Source organism: Athene noctua, chromosome 3 (genome assembly GCF_965140245.1).
Source record: "Athene noctua chromosome 3, bAthNoc1.hap1.1, whole genome shotgun sequence".
In the NCBI taxonomy this organism is placed as follows: domain Eukaryota; kingdom Metazoa; phylum Chordata; class Aves; order Strigiformes; family Strigidae; genus Athene; species Athene noctua.
Genome location: NC_134039.1, coordinates 69,257,844 through 69,278,564, shown reverse-complemented (window position 1 = coordinate 69,278,564; position 20,721 = coordinate 69,257,844). Strand labels below are relative to the sequence as shown.

The window sequence follows — 20,721 nt, the reverse complement described above, 5'->3', positions numbered from 1 at the left end:
GGAGCGGCTGAGGGAACTGGGGGTGTTTAGTCTGGAGAAGAGGAGGCTGAGGGGAGACCTCATCGCCCTCTACAGCTACCTAAAAGGAGGTTGTAGCAAGGTGGGTGTCGGTCTCTTCTCCTAAGTAACAAGTGATAGGACAAGAGGAACTGGCCTCACATTGCACTAAGGCAAGTTTAGTTTGGATATTAGGAAAAATTTCTTCACTGAAAGGGTTATCAAGCATTGGAACAGGCTGCCCAGGGAAGTGGTTGAGTCTCCATCCCTGGAGGTATTTAAAAGATGTGTAGACATGGTTTAGTGGTGGACTTGGCATTGTTATGTTAACAGTTGGATTCAATGATCTTAAAGGTCTTTTCCAACCTAAATGATTCTATCATTCTATGTTTCCTTTCTGTGGTTTGAACTACTAGTATAAATAGTAAACAAGTCCTTCTTATGGTGATTTTGAGAACCCCTCTTTTCTCCTGCTTGTTGTGTCTGGTTTTCTGGGGAGTAGTTAATTTATGTGTAATGAGGAATGAAAAGGAAAAAAAACAAAACAAGAGGCAGGAGGTTGGGTGTTCATTCTCTTCCTCTTCTTTCTCTAGACACTTCATGCTTTCTCCTCTCTGCTTTTTATCTGTTGTTCCTATTACCTATCTTATTTTTTCTGCCTTCATTAATAAATGATGTTTAAACTTCCCTGGCTAACCTATGCTTTTTTTTTTTTTTTTTTCCCTCTCTCATTCCATTTTCTCCTGTCATTGTCCAAAGTTGTAAATTCACCTCCTGTTCTTTAATCTGTCCTTCTTCCTGTCATCATTTTCTTTCAAGCCCTTCTCTCTGCCCTGCCTCAGCATTTTTTAAATTGTCTCCCTTCTTCTCTCCTTCTTTTAAAGTGTTGATACCATATTCACGCAGCAGGGATGTGCAAAGTGGAGACAGGTATAGCAAGTCAGGAAGGAAGCTTTTAATCTATAAAATGACAAAGCAGCAGGTATCCGCAAATGAATGTGGTTTTACCTGAATTCTCTCTCCATCCTTGGACCAACGTGGTAGAGAAGTACATTATGTAAACACTTAACACACAGTCCATCAGCAGTTTACACTGTTGCTTTTAGCTTTGGACCATTCCATCCTAATTCAGGAAAGAATGAGCTAAATCAGCCTAATTCTTAACACAATAGTAGTTTACTTCCTGACCTAATAAATCATAAGTCTTTTGCTTTGTGTCTCACTGCCTAAAAAGTATTACTACCGTAAAAGTTGTGTTTTTTTCTAATGGGAAAAAAAAAAAAACAGAGGACATAGCAGAAACCCCGAGGAAGAGTATAAAGGGGAAACAGAACAATTAATAGAAGCAACACTTTAAAGTAATTTCTTTTGCTGTATGTATATTAAAAAAGGGGAATATACAACAATAATCAACCAGGTTTTTTGCCTTCAGCCTGTCTGAGGCCATGTGGTTTGGAGATCTGATCACTAGTCCGAAAAGGAAAGGCTGTTTGCAAGATTTCTGGGGTGTTTTTTCCTGGAAAAGGTGAGAGGACAATAGCAGAAATATATGACATACACTTTATGCCTTTTAAGGAAATTATTCATCCATCTATCTATCTGTCTATCTATCTGTCTGTCTATCTATCTATCTATCTACAAACCTACCTATATCTTTCTACATACATATATAGAGAGATCCATATATTTCAAGCTGTCACTAAATTGAGTTGGTGGCAGGTATTTCTTTCATTTACTGCTCTGAGGCTTAGGTTAAAAAGTCTAAATTTAATACACAGCTTGAACCAAGTGAATTGTATTTTCTTATTTATTTTGCTCTTTCACATTCACTGCTCAGTATTTCAGGAGTTATGCATGGTATTTCCGTCAGTAATAACAGTTCTGATTATTTGGAGACAGAACAGTGCCAAAGTAGAGGATAGTGTTTGAACATTGAAACAGCACTTTTTTTAACAATCATGTTTATACACCTCAAAATATTTTGTCTTGTACAGTGTCTGCATAATTTTGAAATAATTTCTAAACAGATATTTTGGGTGAGCATGAGCAGCTGGCCTCTTGTTGTATAAATCAGTCATTACTTTCTCATTTGTGTTTGTGCTGTCTTCCAGGACTTTTGTTTTCCTTAATAATGTGAATTTTGGTTCTCTTTCTCTTTCAAACCACTGCTTCCATTCCATTTTCTTTCAAACAGATTAATCGGGCAGTCCTTTGCCCATTTTCGTTCTTTTGGTTTTTTTTCTGCTGTGTAACTAATATAATTTTCTGATTAAATTGACTATTAATAAATATTATTTACATTAATTTACACTTGTAATAGCATCGCTAGAGGGCAGTACTGATTAAATTAGGTGCACTCTAGTGTTCATTGGCAACAGCCTCCAGTGTAAATATTCTTGCATTTTTAATAAATGGTCATGGCTTTCATATCCATCTTTCATCATAACCTATATGTAAAATGTAATAGTCTTAATCACCATGTTTGTTAGATACTGTTATATGTAGCAGGTAAAAGAATATTCTGTGATATTATTTTTATGAAAAAGTGTATGGAGCTTAGTAGAAAGTAGATGGCATTGAAGATATTGTAAATTATCATTTATATTCATGACTTTATTAGAAATAATGATTAAAGTTAATTTTTGTAATGAATAAAAATATAGGTTTGTTCATATGTTGTTTCTAAGGGAAAATGTTTGCAGTGAAAAATTAATATCTTCTAATACTTTGTCACCATGAAAAATCTCAGTACAGTATATTTTAAAATAATGGAGGGCAAAGATAACAAGGATTGTAAATTAAGGCACTGACTCATTTGTTCTTCTTGATTTACAGGTCTCCTGACAAATGCAGCAACACAGAATCCTCGTAGGAGTGGTTTAGGCTCTGTGTGAGCTACTTAGTCAAGTTTCACTGCTGTGGATCATCATCCTTTATATGTCATCAGCTCAACTGTCTGTTTCTCTGTATCTCATGAATGACAGCATAATTCCTCTACATTATGAGCTAAAGTTTGTTCTACCATACTAAGAATCACTGGACTAAGGAATATAGAAAAAGTGATATGCTTGGGCATTAGCAATACAAAAATGTTCATGGTTAACGTTTCATCTGCGTTATACACCACTGCTGGACTTGCTGTAACCTACATGTTTTAATCTGAAGAGTCTGCTACAATGAAGAGTATCATCCCAATCAGCCTTAGAGAAGACTGTTTTGCCTATGGGAGGACACTGAGGTGCAAAAGAGAAACTCTTCTTGTGCCCTAAACTGTCTGAATTGCTTTTATTTTCTTATACTTTCAGTATATACAATAGACCAAAGAGCAAAATCTATTTTAAAGTGGACACAATCTTACTGTTAACAGAGTTATGTCATTAAATTGTAGGAGGTCTCCACAAGGACATGGTTCCAGCTTTCACAAAGCTGAGATGCTGTTGTCCAGCAGAAATCTTTATGGAAAGCTGCGGTAAAAACTAACTCAGAGACCTGCTCTTGAAATGCCACATTCGAGAGAACATAATGGAGCACTGAGAGAAAATGACCTATGTTTGAAAAACTTGGACAAAAAGAACACAAACTGTCTACATGGCACCTTTATTCCTCTGTACTTAGATTGACTTTCTCGTACTAAAATCATTTTCAGTTTTAACCAGTTAAACATGCCTCTTCTACAGTTCCATTTTTGATAGTTAAAGTTGGATAATACAGTATTTGCAAAGAGCATGTTTGGTCATCTGTGGCCTATGTCTCATCTGATACACCATTTAGCACCAGAAAGCAAATTAAAGAGAAAACAAAAGTAACACTTGTTTGAAAGAGATCATTAAATGTATTTTGAAAAGCCTAAAGTTATATATTTAACAGTTTTTATATGTTGTATATTTGTAGAAAATCCTATTTAACAATTAACGTGATAACTCTGACAGTCATGACAAGTGGTTCAGAGTTAAGTTGTGTTTTATTACTTCAGTTGTCTCTGAAGTGACTGGTGTCGTTTGCTTTCTTCCATTGGGACATTCTGGATGTAAAGCATGACCAGAGAGGACTGTGTAGAAAAAGCAAAGAATAATGTTGTTTATATTACATAAATGCATTCAACCATTGCACTGTTGGAAGGCATTTTTTATTTTTATTTTATTTTTATTTTTTGTCTTTATGTACTGATAAAAATAGAGTGTAAAATATTTTACTCATTGGTCTTCATAGCAAGGTTTATTTTTCTTTTTTCTTCTCTCTCTCTGTGTCTTTCTCTTTCTCTCCCCCTATTTTTATGTAAGGGTCAGTTTGAAGCCTGTTCCTTGATCCCATTTTCAGTGTTTTACCTCATCGTTAGAAAGCCCACTTTTTTGCCATTATTGGTTAGCAAAAATTTAGCAAAGATAGTATAGATGAGGGGGAAATTATGATAAAACAGAGAAACAAAAAAAACCTTGTTCCCTTTTACTGTACCTTTCGGTATGTAAGTTTGGCACATATTGGTATGATGCAATCAACAAGGTAGATTAATTTCTTCCTGGAAAATGTATTATGGTTTCAAGTATACTACCTAATACTCCAATTAACTTTTAGTGTTATGCTAGTTCTATCCTACTAAAGAAAAAAATATATTGTTCAAGTGACCATAGATGAAAGGTACAAAAATGAAAAGTTGATTAAATAAATTTTTTTAAGGCCTGCTCTATTACTGAGGCTTATTTAATGCAGAGGTTGCAGGAAACATGAAATACAGATCATTTTGTCTTCAAGTAAAATAAATATATACAAAATTATTTAATCTTAGGATTTTGACCAGTGTCAAAGTAGCAATTAAAGCCCAGCAACTTGAAAAGAGTTATGGACTGACTGCACTATAAATGACCAATGTCAGGTTTAAAATGTCATGCAATAAATGATGGTAAATACATTTACTGTACATGTAGACCTCAAGAGCCAGATCCCTCACTCTACCAACTCTCTGTTTTGATTTATTTTAAAGGGAGTGTAGTAGCCTTATTTAGTAAACACAGAACAATTAAAGATTTTGTTGCTTTACAGTATTCAGTTTTGTGTTGGTTCAGCTAAATTATGAAAAATAAAGAAAATCCTTTTATAAGTGAAACTTTTGTTCCCTGAGCATGACATCACCAAAGGAATTTCACCAGATGATAAGTAGTTGATAAGTAGTTGGGGGCACAGAGAGGAAGACTTAGAAATGGAATGGGGAAATTAAGGACATGGGTTGCGTTTTGAAGTTTTACCCTTCCCTTTCCAGGTCTTGGGTACCTTCATTCTGGTATGCTCAATTATTGATCAGATTCAGGTCATTTGTTTTCTGGAAAACAGATCCCACTAGAGGAACTAGGAATGGACATGTAAAATCTTTACATCTAAAATCATACCTTCCAATCAGTTCTGAATATGCAAGCTTATGTCTTTGTTTTTTGAGTTCTTTAAATGCTCAACAGAAGGTTTATGAGGTCTGCTCTGGACAAGAAATATCAAAGACAAAAGATGCTGATTATTCATCAGAGAGAAATTCTAGTTGCTGAGTCTCCTGTGTACAACAGACACCTCAAGGCACTTAAAATGCGTTTTGTATTTTTCCCTCCTCCCCTGAAATGTACAGTTTTAAAGAAACAAAATATACTGGCTGCCTTTGTCACTGTGAATTACTACTCTAAGAGCAGTGGTGAAATGTTTCTCTCTCAGGAACAATATGTTTTCAGAATATTGTGAACTTCTAATTTTACAAAACTAAGTTACATAAAAAAAAGTTTGTTTCTGAAAGTATTATTTTATGTGCCTCTTCCAAAGCAAAATTTGAAACACCGAGGGAATGTCTTATTTGAATGCTATTAAATATCCTTCATTTCTCAGCTTGCAAACAAGTACCTCTTTCAAAACACACTTGAACAGAAGAATACAGAAAAACACGGAAAAATAAAAACAATCTCTGGAAATGCATTAAACCTTTAAACATTTTTTGAAAAAAAGCTTCTCTGTTAGCTTTCTGTTAGCCTAAGCAAGGACAGATGTAACTACTGCTTTAAACATCTGGAATATCAAATGGAGCAAATATTAACACACTATAGCAATCAATATGACACATATTCACCAATTGCATAATTATGATTTTAGCTTTTTTTCTTTTTTTCCAGTTCATTTCTTCCCTGCAGTAGCTCAGGTTTTATGCATGTGGTATCCTTAATCATTCACTTGTTTACTGAAACTGTACCCACATGCTGTTACATAAATCTTTAACCCAGGCACTTACTATCTAATATAGCCTATTTATCACAATCGTGAGTACTAATTAGAGTTTCCAGAATAAAGAATTTAACACTGTGTCTGAAATGCCTATATGGCTATGAGGAACAGAAGGTGATAAATTGACTGGTTGACAGGAAAATCACAGCACTGACTGCCTGGGCCACTGAACTAGTGGATAGAAAAAAGCACAAGCCAACACCGGATGTAGACAAGAAAAAAAAAAAAAAAAAACAAAAAACAAAAACAAACGAACTGGAATATATGCAGTATCTTTCCCAATTAAAAAAATATAGAAGGCGGCATTTGTTTTCAAACCTCATTCTATGTTTTATATTAAGGCTAACATATACATTAATAACAACCAAAGCCCAGGAATGGGTTAACAGGGGTTACATCTACACAAGCAGTCACTCCTCCCATTAAAGGGACAAAGTGAGAGGACAGGAAAATGGAAGCCATTGGCACATATTTTTCCAAGATTTAAAACCGTTTCAGATGAGAGATTGGATCCATAAGAGGTAGAATAGCATTTTCTGTGAGGTATGGAATGAATTTAGTGAAGAATGGGTAAGAACCACCATGAAATAGTGGAAAATATCCCCTGTTTCTGATTCCCAGGGCAACCTTTAGCAAAACAGGCTTAGTCAGAGGAGAATTCCTCTAGTGGCAAGAATCTTGGAAGGCAAAAAGACCCTCTATTACCATACTGCTTCCCAGGGACCATGGGCAGCAGGTTACCATCACTAAGGTTTGTAAGACCCACTCTCCATCAGTATAAATTATGTTAGCCTGCAGACCAGTTTTTCAAACAGCTTCAAGATGGGCTAAGGGTAAAAGTGATTTCCAGGTACTTTTATTCCTCCTGTTCCAAACACACAGAAAACACTTCCCAGACATCCCAATAACGGCAGGAATTTTGTGGCTGAAATTGGGTAATGATTCTCTGAGGATGATGCAAATGTGATACAGCACTTTTGCAGTGAAAACCATAAAGGCCTGAAGAAGGTAGAGCATATACTTAATGCAGAGAAAAGAAGTAACTTGTGGTGTTTCGGGTTTTTTTTTTCTTCTTTCAGGTATATATTATAAAATATGTTTTTTTTATTTGTCCCACTTTCTTCAAAGAAAATTTATGTCAGTGGAACACAAGAACTGTCAAACCAGTTCAGCCGAGTGCTTGCTCTTGGTTGATGCCATGTCTTAATGGAATATTTTTAAAATTACTGGGTTCTCCAGATGGCAAAATATATCATAGCCCTCCCAGAAGTGAAGTTTCTTCTATTCTTCCGGTTACTGTTTGGTGTATGCTTCACACCCTAGAAGAATGAAGTCTTATATATGTGTATTTGCCTTAGGTAATTACAGAAGTTACAACTAAGTTAACATTTTTTAAAAATTCTTTTTTCTATTCTTTTTTTTCTGACATCACAGAATTGATGCTACAGTGAAACAATGAATATCAGACTAGGCTTAGGCAAATAAGGATGGACAGAAAACACAGTCTTGTACATCTGATTTCAAGTTGGGGCTTGAATAAAAAAAGGAAGTCAAGAAAGAAACTGAAAAAAATCCAACCCAAGACCAGAGAAAAATAAAGATTTTTTTCATTTCAGAGTATTTAGTATTTAATAAGTGCTAGGAGAGTCAAAAGGAGTAAAATTTGAGAAAGAGAAATAAGAAAGCAAGTATTATTTTATCTACAGAGATGAGAATTTTACTGATAATATGGTTGTCTTCTTTTGTGATATAAATCCCATTAGAATTTGAGACCCATTGGCAATATGTAAAAGGTAATTCTGTCACTGATTAAAAATAAACTAAAAAATAGGAGAAAAGTTGAAGTAAATTACAATAAGCCAGAATAGACAGTGACTAATAATAAGCCATTCTGTTGGAGGATCAACACAAGTTCTTGTACTGCTTTTGACTATGAATCAAATATGAACACTGAGATTGCATGTTTTGTTAGTATCAGTAAATTCAAGCTGCTCGGTACCTAGGTGAAGTCACTGATTTCATTTGATAAAACAATGCTAACTATGCCTTTTCAGAGCTCAAGCAAGCCATTGGAGGACCGCTAGGATATATATCTGTAGTCAGAAGGCACAAGGTGCTAGTGGCACTGATTTCCTCCACAGCTGGCTTGGACATTGATGTTGCCAACATTAGGCTAGTGAAATTGATGTTAAACCACTCTACTGTGCTGCACTGATCCAGAATGAACGTACAAATGAACAAAGATGATTACCATGTAAGCAAAAAGCAACTTTTCTAAAAATATTACTAAATAACATGCAAAGAACAGCTGAAGTAGAAAACCATAAAGGCTGTTAATATAAAAAATAAAAACTAAAAAGGAAAAAAATGTATTAAAGGTTAAAAAGAAAAGTTCTGTAAAGAACTTTCAGAACAGATGTGAAAAAGTGTAGTAGTAGAAACTTCAGAGGTGTCTATGGTAGGAGTATAGGGTCTGATATAATTAAAGGAACAATGTAAGGATGTGCACAAAGCAATTTACATTCACTAAGGAGCCTGAGCACTACCTCAAACAGCGGTTTAAATCACATCAAGCAAGTGTCTGTCTTCCTCCACTACATAGGCAGAAGCCCATGTATATTGCTCTGAACTCAAGGAGAGAGACAGGGTTCTTACACAAGCATGACAATACGTGTCAGCCACCTAAGGCAGAAACTATAATGATAGGAAATGTTGACATCAGCTGTCATCTGAAATTACATACGGAGTTGTGAAGATGCTAACAGAAGGTTAGCAGTAGCAACCTGAGCCCGTTGTTAATGTACAAAAGTGTTGCACAAAAGAGGAGCTCACAGAGCCCTGATGGCAGCAAAGAGGGCCTTCCCATCACAGCGACTAATGCAAATGCAAGGGTAATATTTACCCCTGTATATAGGGTAATATATTTACTCCTGTATATTGAGAACATATCCACATGGATAGATGAAAACAAATGTGGGCTGCTTCTGTCCACACTCTCCAGTCACTTCTACACAAAAGCAGCCTCCAGAGCAGAAATTTAACAGAGACTACAACTTCACGTATTAGCCTAACTGATATGCTATTAGGAAACAATAAAAGTATAGTGAGACTTGAAAAAAGTTATGTTTAATTTAGCACCAGTTACAATTCTTCCTCAGTGAACCCATGTAGCACTTGGTTTTCACCACAGACAAATTTGTTTCTTTCCAGAATTCTGAAGAGAGCAAAGTGACATTTCAAATGTAACTTCCAGCCCATGCAAAGCAAATCAAATGAGGGTGAGCTCTGGAAGGGCAGGAATTCTAGCTGAGTAAATAACAATGACCTAACTGTGCACAGGAAACCAACACCCACAAAAATGAGAAAAATCACAAATAATTGTCATGCCACCCAAGCTCCTTTTTATCTCATTCTTACTCAAACTATTACAATCATAGGAGAATCTGCAATAGAATATACTCATTAACACAGAATTCCATGCAGTCATGAGCTTGTTTTCATTTTAATGATTTTTAAGATCTGATAGGATATGTGAGGCTCCCCTTCTCAAAACAAAACAAAACAAAACAAAACAAAAAACAAACCACACCCCACCAAAAAAACCTATGGGTCCATTTACTCTACTGGCAAAGAAGAACACAGAGACTACAGACTGAATGTTAACTATGTTCCAGGTACTTCTCAGTACACGGAGACTCTGGAGACAGCAGGACAAATGTAGAAAGAGTAGAAAGCTTTGCCTCAGAACAATTTAACCTTGTGTCAAGAAAAAAAACAAATGTTTAAGGGCCTGAAGACAGAAGTTTTGTAGGTGGATTAATCAACTACCTGTCCAAGCACTCAGGAGAAACCTGAAAGGACAGGGGATATGTACAGCATTTGACGGCATTATTCTCACTTTAGAAATTGTGACTTTTCTTATTGAGCTCATTTGTAGGCAGAAAACAGTAACCCAAGGTGAATGCAGTAGTGGCCAGTATCTTGTCAGGTAGAGAAAAAGTGAGAGGGACCACGTATGAAAGATTGCTGGAAGTCTGAAAAGAAGGACTATTTGATAATTATTTTAAAAAATTAGATTTAAAAAACTATCAAGCACATAGTGTAGCCGCAGTTTAATTAAACAGATACAACACTGGTATTGTTGTTGATGATGGTAAATGTCTCCACAACTTCCTCAGGAAAAGCTTCTATACAGACACCTAATTACAGGAGCAGATCCAAGTCATCTCCATCAGTTCTGCTGTCTGGAGGTAGGGCTGGGATCTTTGGAGATACCAGATGAAAATGTGAATACATTAACAAGGCAATCAGATCTTTTGGGAATTCATTGGTATAAAAGTTATGCCACATCTTATTTAGTCCTCAGCTAAGTTAATATCACATAGTCCAAAGCCCTCAAGAATCTGAAATATGACACATAATTGATTTCTTCAGGCTGTAAAGATGCTTCAGTGTTTATAGGAATTCTGAATAACTGCAACCAAACCTTTAAGTTTCTGGCACAGCAGAACCAGAAGATGAATGCCTTTTTCCTGTTCTCTTCATGCAGCAGCCAACAGCATCTGCTCTTTTGGACATGCTGACTACTGATGCTTGAGTGTGACTGAGTGTTGCCTTTCAACTGTGATGATGTGAAATTTCTTTTGGATTATATTGTCCCATAAACTTCTGGCTTGGGATCAAGATGCTTTATAATGGAAAATCATTCCTGATGCATAGTTTCAGTTCCCTTATGTATGCCCAGAACTGCAGTGAGCCATGAAGAAATCCAGATGAGTTAAATTGCTTCTCAGTGTGATCAGCTATATGTGTTTTGGTGAAAAAGCAATTTTTTTCAGTGAGCTAAGCCACTAGTAAAGAAACTCTTAGTAACAGGTTCTAGCAGAGGTAAAATTGAAGTAGCCAAGGCTAGTCTGAGTCTCACTGAAAACACCAACATACTCTCTTTCAAAGGTAATTGCTAGTAAATTGACTACGTCTTGGTAGTTCTCTTCCAAAATACTCACTTTACTGCTGAGTAGACCTTATCAGTGCTTATGAGATGACTGAGCAATTTAATTTCAGGCTATGTTTAGCATACTGGTTGTATATTAAATGGAAGAAAGGAGGGTTGCTCGCTTCCTTTGTCTTGGCTGCCTCACTCTGTTTCAAATGTTATCATGGAGGAAGAGAGCAAGTTTGTGAATACAAAATGCAATGGCAATGAAGAGTCACAGATAAACACAAAGAGTGTAGATCTTTAGGGACACAGGAAGTTCCTGAGAAAAGCAAATGGCCACACCTTGTACATGTTGAAAAGAAGACTCTTCTAGGAACCTACATGTGTTGCTGTAAAGCTTCTTCCAACCCAGAAATACATGGAAACTTTAAAAGATAAATACAGCAAGTTGAAGGGGATAAACTGTTCTGAAAACGTTGTTATTTTAATTGTACCCATCAGGTTAGAGTTTCCTCTCCTTCAGAATTGCCTTGTTCTTCACAGATTAACATCTAATACTACAAGCTGAAAGCCCTGCTAAACCTTACCTTGCTTATTTGAAGAGATGTGTGTGTCTCCATGGTAAAGACAGTTTGTACTATTTTGATGGTGACTGTAGTCTCCTTAGGCAGTTTGAGGCACTCGGTGAGCTTCCTCTCCTCACTTTTTTCTCCCACTTGGGAGACACAGCAACATGTCAGGCGATGGCTCAGGAATGGTTGCAGCCTGTAGTGCTGTGCAGACACACCCACTGCAATGACTACAAGCAGTTCTAAAGGACCCATTTTAAGGATGTCCAGCCTGATTTGGCTACTGCTGTGGTTTTGGCAGCGGGGAGTGTAGTGTAAACTAAAAGCCTAGATCATGATATTGCCTCTAGCTGTGCACTACTATGCCAGATGGCTAGAGGGCCCCATGTTTGCTACTCTGAGGGGATTTTGGATAGGCTGCAGGTGGATTAATCCTGACAATCTGAAATTACTGCATTTTGGCTGTCTTTCTGAGGAGAATAGGAATGGAGGACTTCTTCAGCATCTCCCTCTTGTTAAGAAAGAAAATTACACTTTTCCAGAAGTCTTGTATAATTCTCTCGCTGACTGTCTTGTGGAGAACAATTAGGAATATGAAGTCTAGATATATGCACAATAAAGCTTGTTGGCTTTCTGCTTACTCCTGGGTTTGGAAACAAACCAATCAACTTGTAAGACATTTACTTGCATCCAATCGTTTGGGTTTTTTTAATGTTCTGAGAACAGCTCTTCCTCAAAACCAAATTTGAAATTAAGGTAAAAATGGTTGTTGCTACTCTTTCCATTTCTTAAGATTATGCCTAAAGTTGTGTTCAGAGTTGAGAGCTTTCCCAAGTTTAAATATTTACTCACTCAGAAAAATAATTCAGAAGTCTGTGTCTAATGATGCCATCTGGTGACACCTGTCATAAAGATATTCAGCTTTGTCTGTTATTTTTCCAAACACAGTATGAAAACCATCCCCCAGCTTCATCAGCTGATCAGTGCTCCTGAAAATTATTGCTATCTACAAGAAGGAATATATTGCAGAGCCTTCTAACATTAATAATGAGAGAGGCATGTGTTTGAGGACCATCCTGCTTTTATTTTACCTTCAAAAACAACCTTACAACAAGGTACACCATTTCTAAGGGCATTAGGAATGTATTAGTTCCTTAGACACTGAGTCAGTTGAAGGGAATATGTGCTGCATAGTAATCTAGTGCTCAGCTATAGTGTGTATCAGGTTCCAAGGCAATATTGTATTGCTATCTTCATTTCACTGAAAGGTTTTCCTTACTAGAGTGCATTGACCAATATTTCAGTCCTACCATGAGCTAAACCAGCATGCTTACTGCTGTACTGAAGTAATTAATCCAAAATGTAAAAAATAAAATTAAAATAAACCTACACTTAGTTATTAAGAAGTCCAGCAGAGAACTCTTACAGTGACAGATTACATTAGCCTATAAGCCTTTGTAACTTACATGGTAATAAAATGGGGTTACATTTTTGAATTAAATTGATAACATGACCAAATCGATTTCATTAGTGTATCTGTCATATTTGCTGTTAATGATGGCTAACAGTGGAATAGAAACTGACAACAATCCCTGAAAAACTGTGCATATCAAAATTATATTATACTGGCATTCATGAATTTTAATACCCTTTTTTATCATGATTTTTTTTAAACTCCCTTTTTAAATTTGAAGCTCACAAGAAGAGAATTAAACTTTCTACACCTGTCTCAACTCCTATTATTTCTATTGTTACAAGTTAATAGGCTCAAGGATGGAAGACATTTCCACTAACTAAAACAAAAAAAGGCCTTACTTGAGAGTCTCTTGTGAGTGCTTATGAGGCAATGGATGATTCTCTGCTACTAAAGTGTTGACATCAGTGTCGTTTCTCTTCAATGACTAGAGAGCTTTAGGACACCCAAACTGCTGCTTAGAAGACTGTTTGTGGAAGACGTTATTTGTATTAATAGACTTTGGTCCTCTGGTTGTAAATCCCTTTAATGAGAGTGGAAGTTCTGCAAAACTCTACAGGAAAATATATCTACTGTTATGAATCATCATAGCTCTCTAATCCTATTAGTAGGGCTAAAATGCATGTGAGTTAAAAGCGTGCAAGTAACAAAATGCTCACCTCAGAGCAGCAATTGAGAACATCAAAATACCCTTACATAATGAGATAACTTGACTTCTCTGCTACTTGAAAATGTGACAAGATATTAGATATGTGTCATATAAACTGAAATACCATTGCTTTTTCCTATTTCAAGTCCCTGATTAGGACCTCTTTCTTGGGTTTATTTCACATAAAATTATGTGAAAATGGATACTTAATGAGAAGCTATGGGGTAACCTGGGCAGGGGTGAAGTATAACTTTATCTTAAATGTCTTATTAATTAAATAATTTTATCTTAAATATATAGTATATATACAAGTGAAGGGCATTGTGTCTAGTTTGGCCTTACTGTCTTTCTTGCTTTCATAGATGATGCCTCTGTTACACTCGGGAGCTATAATAGCAGCATGAGTAAACAAATTCAGAGATGTAGTCCATACATCTTAGGTTATAGAGCGAAAAATATTTAGCCTGCCATTGGCGGGGGTTGTTCTGGCATTGTGGGGATGTTGGTCTTTGCAAGAGAAACTCCATCTTCACATCTTCTATGCTACTATTAACAAAATTAGTGAGATCCTTCCTGTACTATACATGTACACATAGGCTGCACAGTCTTCACAGAGATCACATCTTTCTGTCTACGTGTTGGCAATATCTACCAAAATATTGCTTCTCTTGGTATTCAAGGCAATATTATTTGCATTTTATATGTGGTGGGTTGACTTTGGCCTAAAGCCAGATGCCTACACAGCCTCTCTCACTCACGCTCCTCAACAGGACAAGGGGAGAACATAAGATAGACACAGGGAGATAACTTACCTATTAACATCATGGGCAAAACAGACTGAACATGGAGAGAATTCGTTCAATGTACTGGCGATTAAAATAGGTTTGGATAGTAAGAAAAAAAGAAAAAAGAACACCTTCCCTCTCCTCCTTTTCCCGAGGTTCAATTTTACTCCATTCCCAACTCCTCTACCTCTTCCCCATCCTCAAGTAGCTCGGGGAGGATGGGGAATGGGGGGTTGTCAGTCCATAACAGCTTCTATCTGCTTCTCCTTCCTCCTTACACTTTTCCTTGCTCCAGCACAGGTTCTCCCAGTGGGCCACAGTCCGTGAGGAGAGAGCTGCCCCTGTGCAGGTCTTCTACGGGCTATAGTTCCTTCAGGCCATATCCAGCTGCTCCAGTGTGTCATCTTCCACAGACTGCAGTGAGGATGTCTGCTCCAGCACGGTCTCTTCATGGGCTGCAGAAGGGAAATACTTGCTCGGCAATGGCATCCTCCACAAGCTGCAGGAGGAATCTCAGCTCTGGTGCCTGCAGCACCTCCTCTCCCTACTTCTTCATTGACCTTGGCGTCTGCAGGGCTGTTTCTCAATCCTTTTTTTTCCCTCGTTCTCTGTCAGGAATTTTTGCTCTTTCTTACCTGTGTTTCCTCAGGGCCATCCCCATCTTGGCTGAGGGCTCAGCTGTGGCCTGCAGTGGGATGGCTTGAGCCAGATGGAACCAGCTGTGTCCAGCATGGAGCAGCCCTGGTCTCTCCTCACAGGGGCTGCACAGCAGCCCCTGCTGTCAGTGCCCATTCATGGAAACCCAATGCAGTGTGTCTTTGCTGTAAGTGTTGTTTCATTGTGAGAGTGTGAAGCAAGAAAAAGCACAGGAATGCACCTGGAAGAGATAGAAACACAACTGTGGGGAGAAATTAGCATTTCTTTACTGCATAATTGGAACAATCTAATGCCCCTGGTGGTGTGCTCTGCAGAGATAGCGGCAACAACATGCATGTCCAGCAGTGTGTATCCAGTAGGGAAATTATCTCATTTGGGTATTTCCAGACAATCTGGATGTTCCCTCCCAGTGGTTTCACTGGACAATTTCATCCAAAATGCTGCACAAAACCACATGTTCTCCTACAAGCTGTGAATGTGTTTGGGTGCTTTCTTTTTTCCTTTTAATGGCTTTTGGGTTTTGTGGGTTTTTTTTTTTTCCCTCACTGCTTTCTTCATTAAGTACAATACAGGGGATTTAGACAATAATCCAGTACATTTTAAGAGCAACTCTCTTCAAAAGAAAACTCCACTGATCCTCAGTGCCACTTATGTAACAAAAAAAAAAAAAAATCTAAACTGCAGACATCAGTGTTAAAAACTGTGGTAGTTTCTTAACAGAGGTGCTGAGGCCTGAAGGAAATCAGGAAATAAGTAAATTAGTGAAGGCAATAGTCTAGTTTTACTTCCTTGAAGATCTCATTTTCGACTGAGCAAAATTCCCTTTTCCCAAGTCTGTTTCATCTCCTGTCTTCAGGGATCATTGTATTTTTGCTGGATTAAATAAAGAGCCTTTGAAAAGGTATTTGCTCCCTTATACAGCAAACTCCAAGTATCTGAGACATAGACTTTAGACTTTCTTTGACTGTAGATTGAAGTCAATGGAGAACTGTATTGCACTTCCTGATACAGAGCTGCAATCCATGACTTTTCCTTTGCCCATATTTGCTGAAGGCTAGTCACTTCATTTAGACTATTCCATTCAGACCACCTCATTGAGTTTAAGGTGTAAAGTCGATAGCAATAGCACAGGTGGTCCGTAACAAAAATCACTGAGAGATGAACCTCTTAACTTCTTCTCCACCTCCTCCACTACTCCAGTCCCTTCATAAAACTTAGGTTTGGTCTTGCTTTGAGAGGACTGATCAGATAGATTGCATATTGTGTGGATTAGATGTGAATGCAATGAATAGTACTTTAAAAGGAAAAATCTGGAATTGCTAAATCTCAAGAAACTTGTTTTTTTAACTAGATGGCTTTGAGCAGGAATCTCTGTAACTCATATGTGTGGCATGCTGGGCTTTCTGATCCATCCCACAGCTTTGGATTGCAACCTACTTTAAAAAAAAAAAAAAAAAAAAAAAAAAAAAAAAAAAACAACAAACCAAAAAAAACCCAGCCTGTCTTGATGCTCTAGTAGGAAATACTGGAAAATATGGCAGCAGCATACTTATGCAATGCTCTTCAAAGGGAAAGCAAATATTAGTGTATCTTAAAATTGTTCACTAACATGTATGTCCTTTCACAGACTAGCTGAGCTGGGCAAGGAGCTCTGGAGATTGTCTAGTCCAACATCCCTGTACAATACAAGGTCAACTACAACAGGTTTCCCAGGACCTTGATCTGTCAGGTTTTGAATGTTTCCAAAGATGGAGACTCCACAACCTCTCTGAGAAATTTATTCCAATGTTTGATCACCCTCACAGAAAAAAAAAAAAAAAAAAAAAAAAGTGTTAAAATGGAATTTTTTGTATTTCAATTTGCCTCTTGTCCTACTGGGCACCATGGAGAAGAGTATACTTCATCACTACTCTACATCACAATCTAACAGAATGGAAAATTCCAAATTAATTACACACATTGTTAAAATTCATTTCCAGAGTAAAATTTTATGTATTTGTTTTAAGCAACATTGAAGTGGTCTCCTGAGATGTCAGGCTGACTGTTCCAGTGATGGGAGACAAGACAAAGGTGCAGACAAAGGAACGAGTTGATTTAACTTACGTTTCTGTTTTTTCGCAGAGCAGACCCTTGATCCAACTCACTTCTGTTTATGCAGCCTTTCAGAGTCAGCTCACAGCACCATCTTTTGCTCCCTTGTGGGGTGGAATTTTGTGTTAGCTTTTGACTGCAATGGTCTCAACTGCTAACTTGAGGAAAAAGACTGACCTGATAATATCTAATCAGATCTCCACTAGTGAAGGGATTTCTCTTCTCTGAAAGATATTAATCTGCAATATAAACAGGTAGAAGTTCAGTCATCCAGAGAAAGGGAAACCAAAGATAATATTACTACTTTCAAACATGAATTGTCTCTGTGTGGAATTCTTGTTGTCTCTCTCTCTGCACCAAACTCCTGAATCCATGCTATCTTAATAACTGATAGCTAGGACTACCTGTGTACCAAGAATTAGCATGGCACCCTATGTAGTGTAATTACATTCTTACAACACAGATCCCTTACTAATAAACCCCTCCAGAATTCAAAGTGTGCAGGGGAATTATGCAGACTACTCTGTTGTCTGCTTGGGGCTGCCGCTGTTCTTGAAAGCCTTAAGAGCCTGGGATCAGTAATATGCTGTGTTGTAGCAGGAAGATGGTTCTGAAATCAGAGAACCCTGTATGACAATGGATTTAAGCTGATAAACTCTGCTGGACTCAGATCGGCTCCATGAGGATAATTTTGTGATATATCATTGTATGTGTAAAATGGAGATAAGTATTTACTTGCTTGCTTGGTACCAGCTTGGCAGATGCCAATGTAACTACAATGACAGCCATGGCGTAACAAGCCACAGAAATCATGACCTATTGCTGCCCCTGTGAGTTTGTTTGTCTGTATACTTGGAACATAACCTTTAACAATGCAACCTTATACGAGTTTCTTTGTTTCCCTTTCTTAAAAGAGAGATTAGTATATTTCCCATAATGCATTCAAAAGTGCATTCTACTTTTTTAAAAATGTAATTTTTAAGAAACTTTGTAACATGACCGCAGGCATATATTTCTAATGCATATAAATCCCAAGTACTCAATTTGACTAATACTTTAAAATATACACAGACATTGTTCAGTCTACCATTTAACGCATACAGCCACAAGATACAATAGCATTGTTTACAATCTAAATCTAATTAAAGGGTATGCAGGAATGAGAAAGGGATCAATATCTAATATGTTTTTTTTCCATCTGCTTTCCTCATCACTGCTAACATGTCAGAGAAAATGCCAATACTTTGTTCTCATACATGTGCTCTGTTGCTTTTCCACTGATACAGACAAGGTTAGTTGTGATATAGGATGCTCTAAATTCTCGTTTATGTTCCTCATTTAATAGGTGGTTATCAGAGAGTGTATTCAAAAAGGAACAGAAGATATAAATGGATCTGAAATTCTGAAATACTAACTCTCGGATATCTTAAAAGAAAATTCATCTTTGATTTTAACTGTAGAAGCATCACCTGATTACCTGCAAAAGTGTTTGACAGTTCAGAGGTTAAATGATTGTTGGATATTTTTCTGTTGAAGGTGTCTAAAAGCTGTCAGTTTTATAATAAATTTCCATGAATATAATTTGACAATAAATCTGGGGAAACTCTAGTGGAAATCTTCCTGTGATACAGCAGGCAATTTGTTGAGAACACAGGAATGTAATCTTTATTGTTCCACAAACTTACAGTTGACAGTCTTGACAGTGATAATCAACCTTTCCTTCATGCTAATGGTTGCTTTTGTGAGACTGAGCTCTTTCCCCAATTGTGCAGAGGCTTGTATGATTATTTCATGCTTAGCTGTTATTAAAGATTACTTGTGGTCATAAAAATATAGGAAATATTATTTACATTAAGGTGACTGTTCTGCATTTCCATTTCCTCATGTTGTTCCTCCAGGCTGCATGGCATCCTACATCTTGACTCTATCAGTGGTTCTTTTCCCTCAGTGTTTGTCTCCTCACTTTTTTCAACACAGTGCGGCATTTACAGAATAAGGTAGAATGTTTGCTAATAATTAAGTGTCCCTATGTCCCCAAAGGGCAGCAAGTTTGCAAATAAATTTAAACAACATATGGAAAACATCCCAATATTGTGTATGGCTGACTGTATCTAAGCCTTCTAAGTTATCAGATGGATATAGTTCTGACACAGATACAAAAGGGATTTCTTTCAGTGATTTCAAAAAGGCTTGGATTTCATTTAGAAATTCCTTCAATTTGTTTAGACTTCCGTCAACTTGTTAAAAATGGAGTTAAATGCTTGTAATAGTAAAGCAGTTAGCTCCACTGTGAGCACAGGAGCAGCACTAGCAATGGTGCTTCAGACTTTCTGTGGTAAGCAGTCCATGAAAGTCAAAAGAACACAAATAAGGTGAAGATCAATGAAAGGATATAAAAATATGGGAGTGTATGGAAAACTAATAAATCTGTTTTCACAGTAAGGGTACCATTTGCCCATGAGTTTGTACGGGTGTGAAATAATAAAATGCACCATTTGACTTTATTTTCTTGTAACCTTGGACTTCCATAAAAATCTTATAACAACTTATTTAGAAACTTACGTTGTCATCTCTACAATGACTGCATGTTTTCTCTTTAATATTTTCTACTGATGTTGAACTCAAACCCATCATCTTATAGAATATAAGTATATACCCACATTATGTTTTTTCACCAGCCACGTATAAAATATACTGGCTAAATGAATGTTATACTTTCTTGGCAGTATTTCTATAATAAATAAATAAATATTGGCATTTTTAGAATTTTTACCCCTATTATACCTCAACTGCTGTAAATAAATAAATGTCACTCAAATAATACTAGTGTGAAATAGCCTGTGTTTCATTAAACCTCTTATGAATGTAGTCTGAAGTATTATAACTGAAGTAACCTTTAGAATTTAAATACATGGAAGGAAAATAATACATTCACACAGTTAATATAAAGTGAGTATTGATGTATATGAGAATAGTGATAAAAAACTGAAAGAACTAAGGGGAACTAGGAGCCATGTGATATGGCTTAGTCATAGAAAAGAATTTGCAAGATAATGGTCTGAAAGGTCTAGTGTGAAATAAATAATGGGTAAAGTTAATCTAGTCTCTAAATTTATATATCTAAATGTTAGGTATCTTGAATAAGATTTTTCTTGCCTCAGCTTTAACTGCCTCAAGCACAGGTGAGCTTTTTTCAGGGCTTCCCTTACAGTCATTGAAGATCTTGTAAGTATAGTTAGTAGTGTTCTGAGACCAATTTACCTTATCCTAAAGGAGACACCAACATTTGACCCAGTGAGTTGCCTACAAAT

General features: G+C 36.8%; 1 protein-coding gene across 6 annotated transcripts in view; it reads left to right on the top strand.

Annotated features, from left to right (window-relative positions):
- The window catches only part of TAFA5 (TAFA chemokine like family member 5), a 453,463-nt gene extending 447,520 nt beyond the window's left edge, over nucleotides 1-5,943 (top strand). For 5 of the 6 annotated variants that reach the window (XM_074903248.1, XM_074903249.1, XM_074903250.1 and 2 more), the window contains one exon: nucleotides 2,833-5,943. In XM_074903248.1, coding sequence (XP_074759349.1) covers nucleotides 2,833-2,841 — 9 coding nt within the window. In that variant the 3' untranslated portion in view covers nucleotides 2,842-5,943. Of the gene's footprint in view, nucleotides 1-1,429; nucleotides 1,523-2,832 lie in introns of all 6 variants that reach the window. The other variant, XR_012633434.1, reaches the window with a different exon arrangement.
- The last annotated feature ends 14,778 nt before the right edge of the window (nucleotides 5,944-20,721 follow it).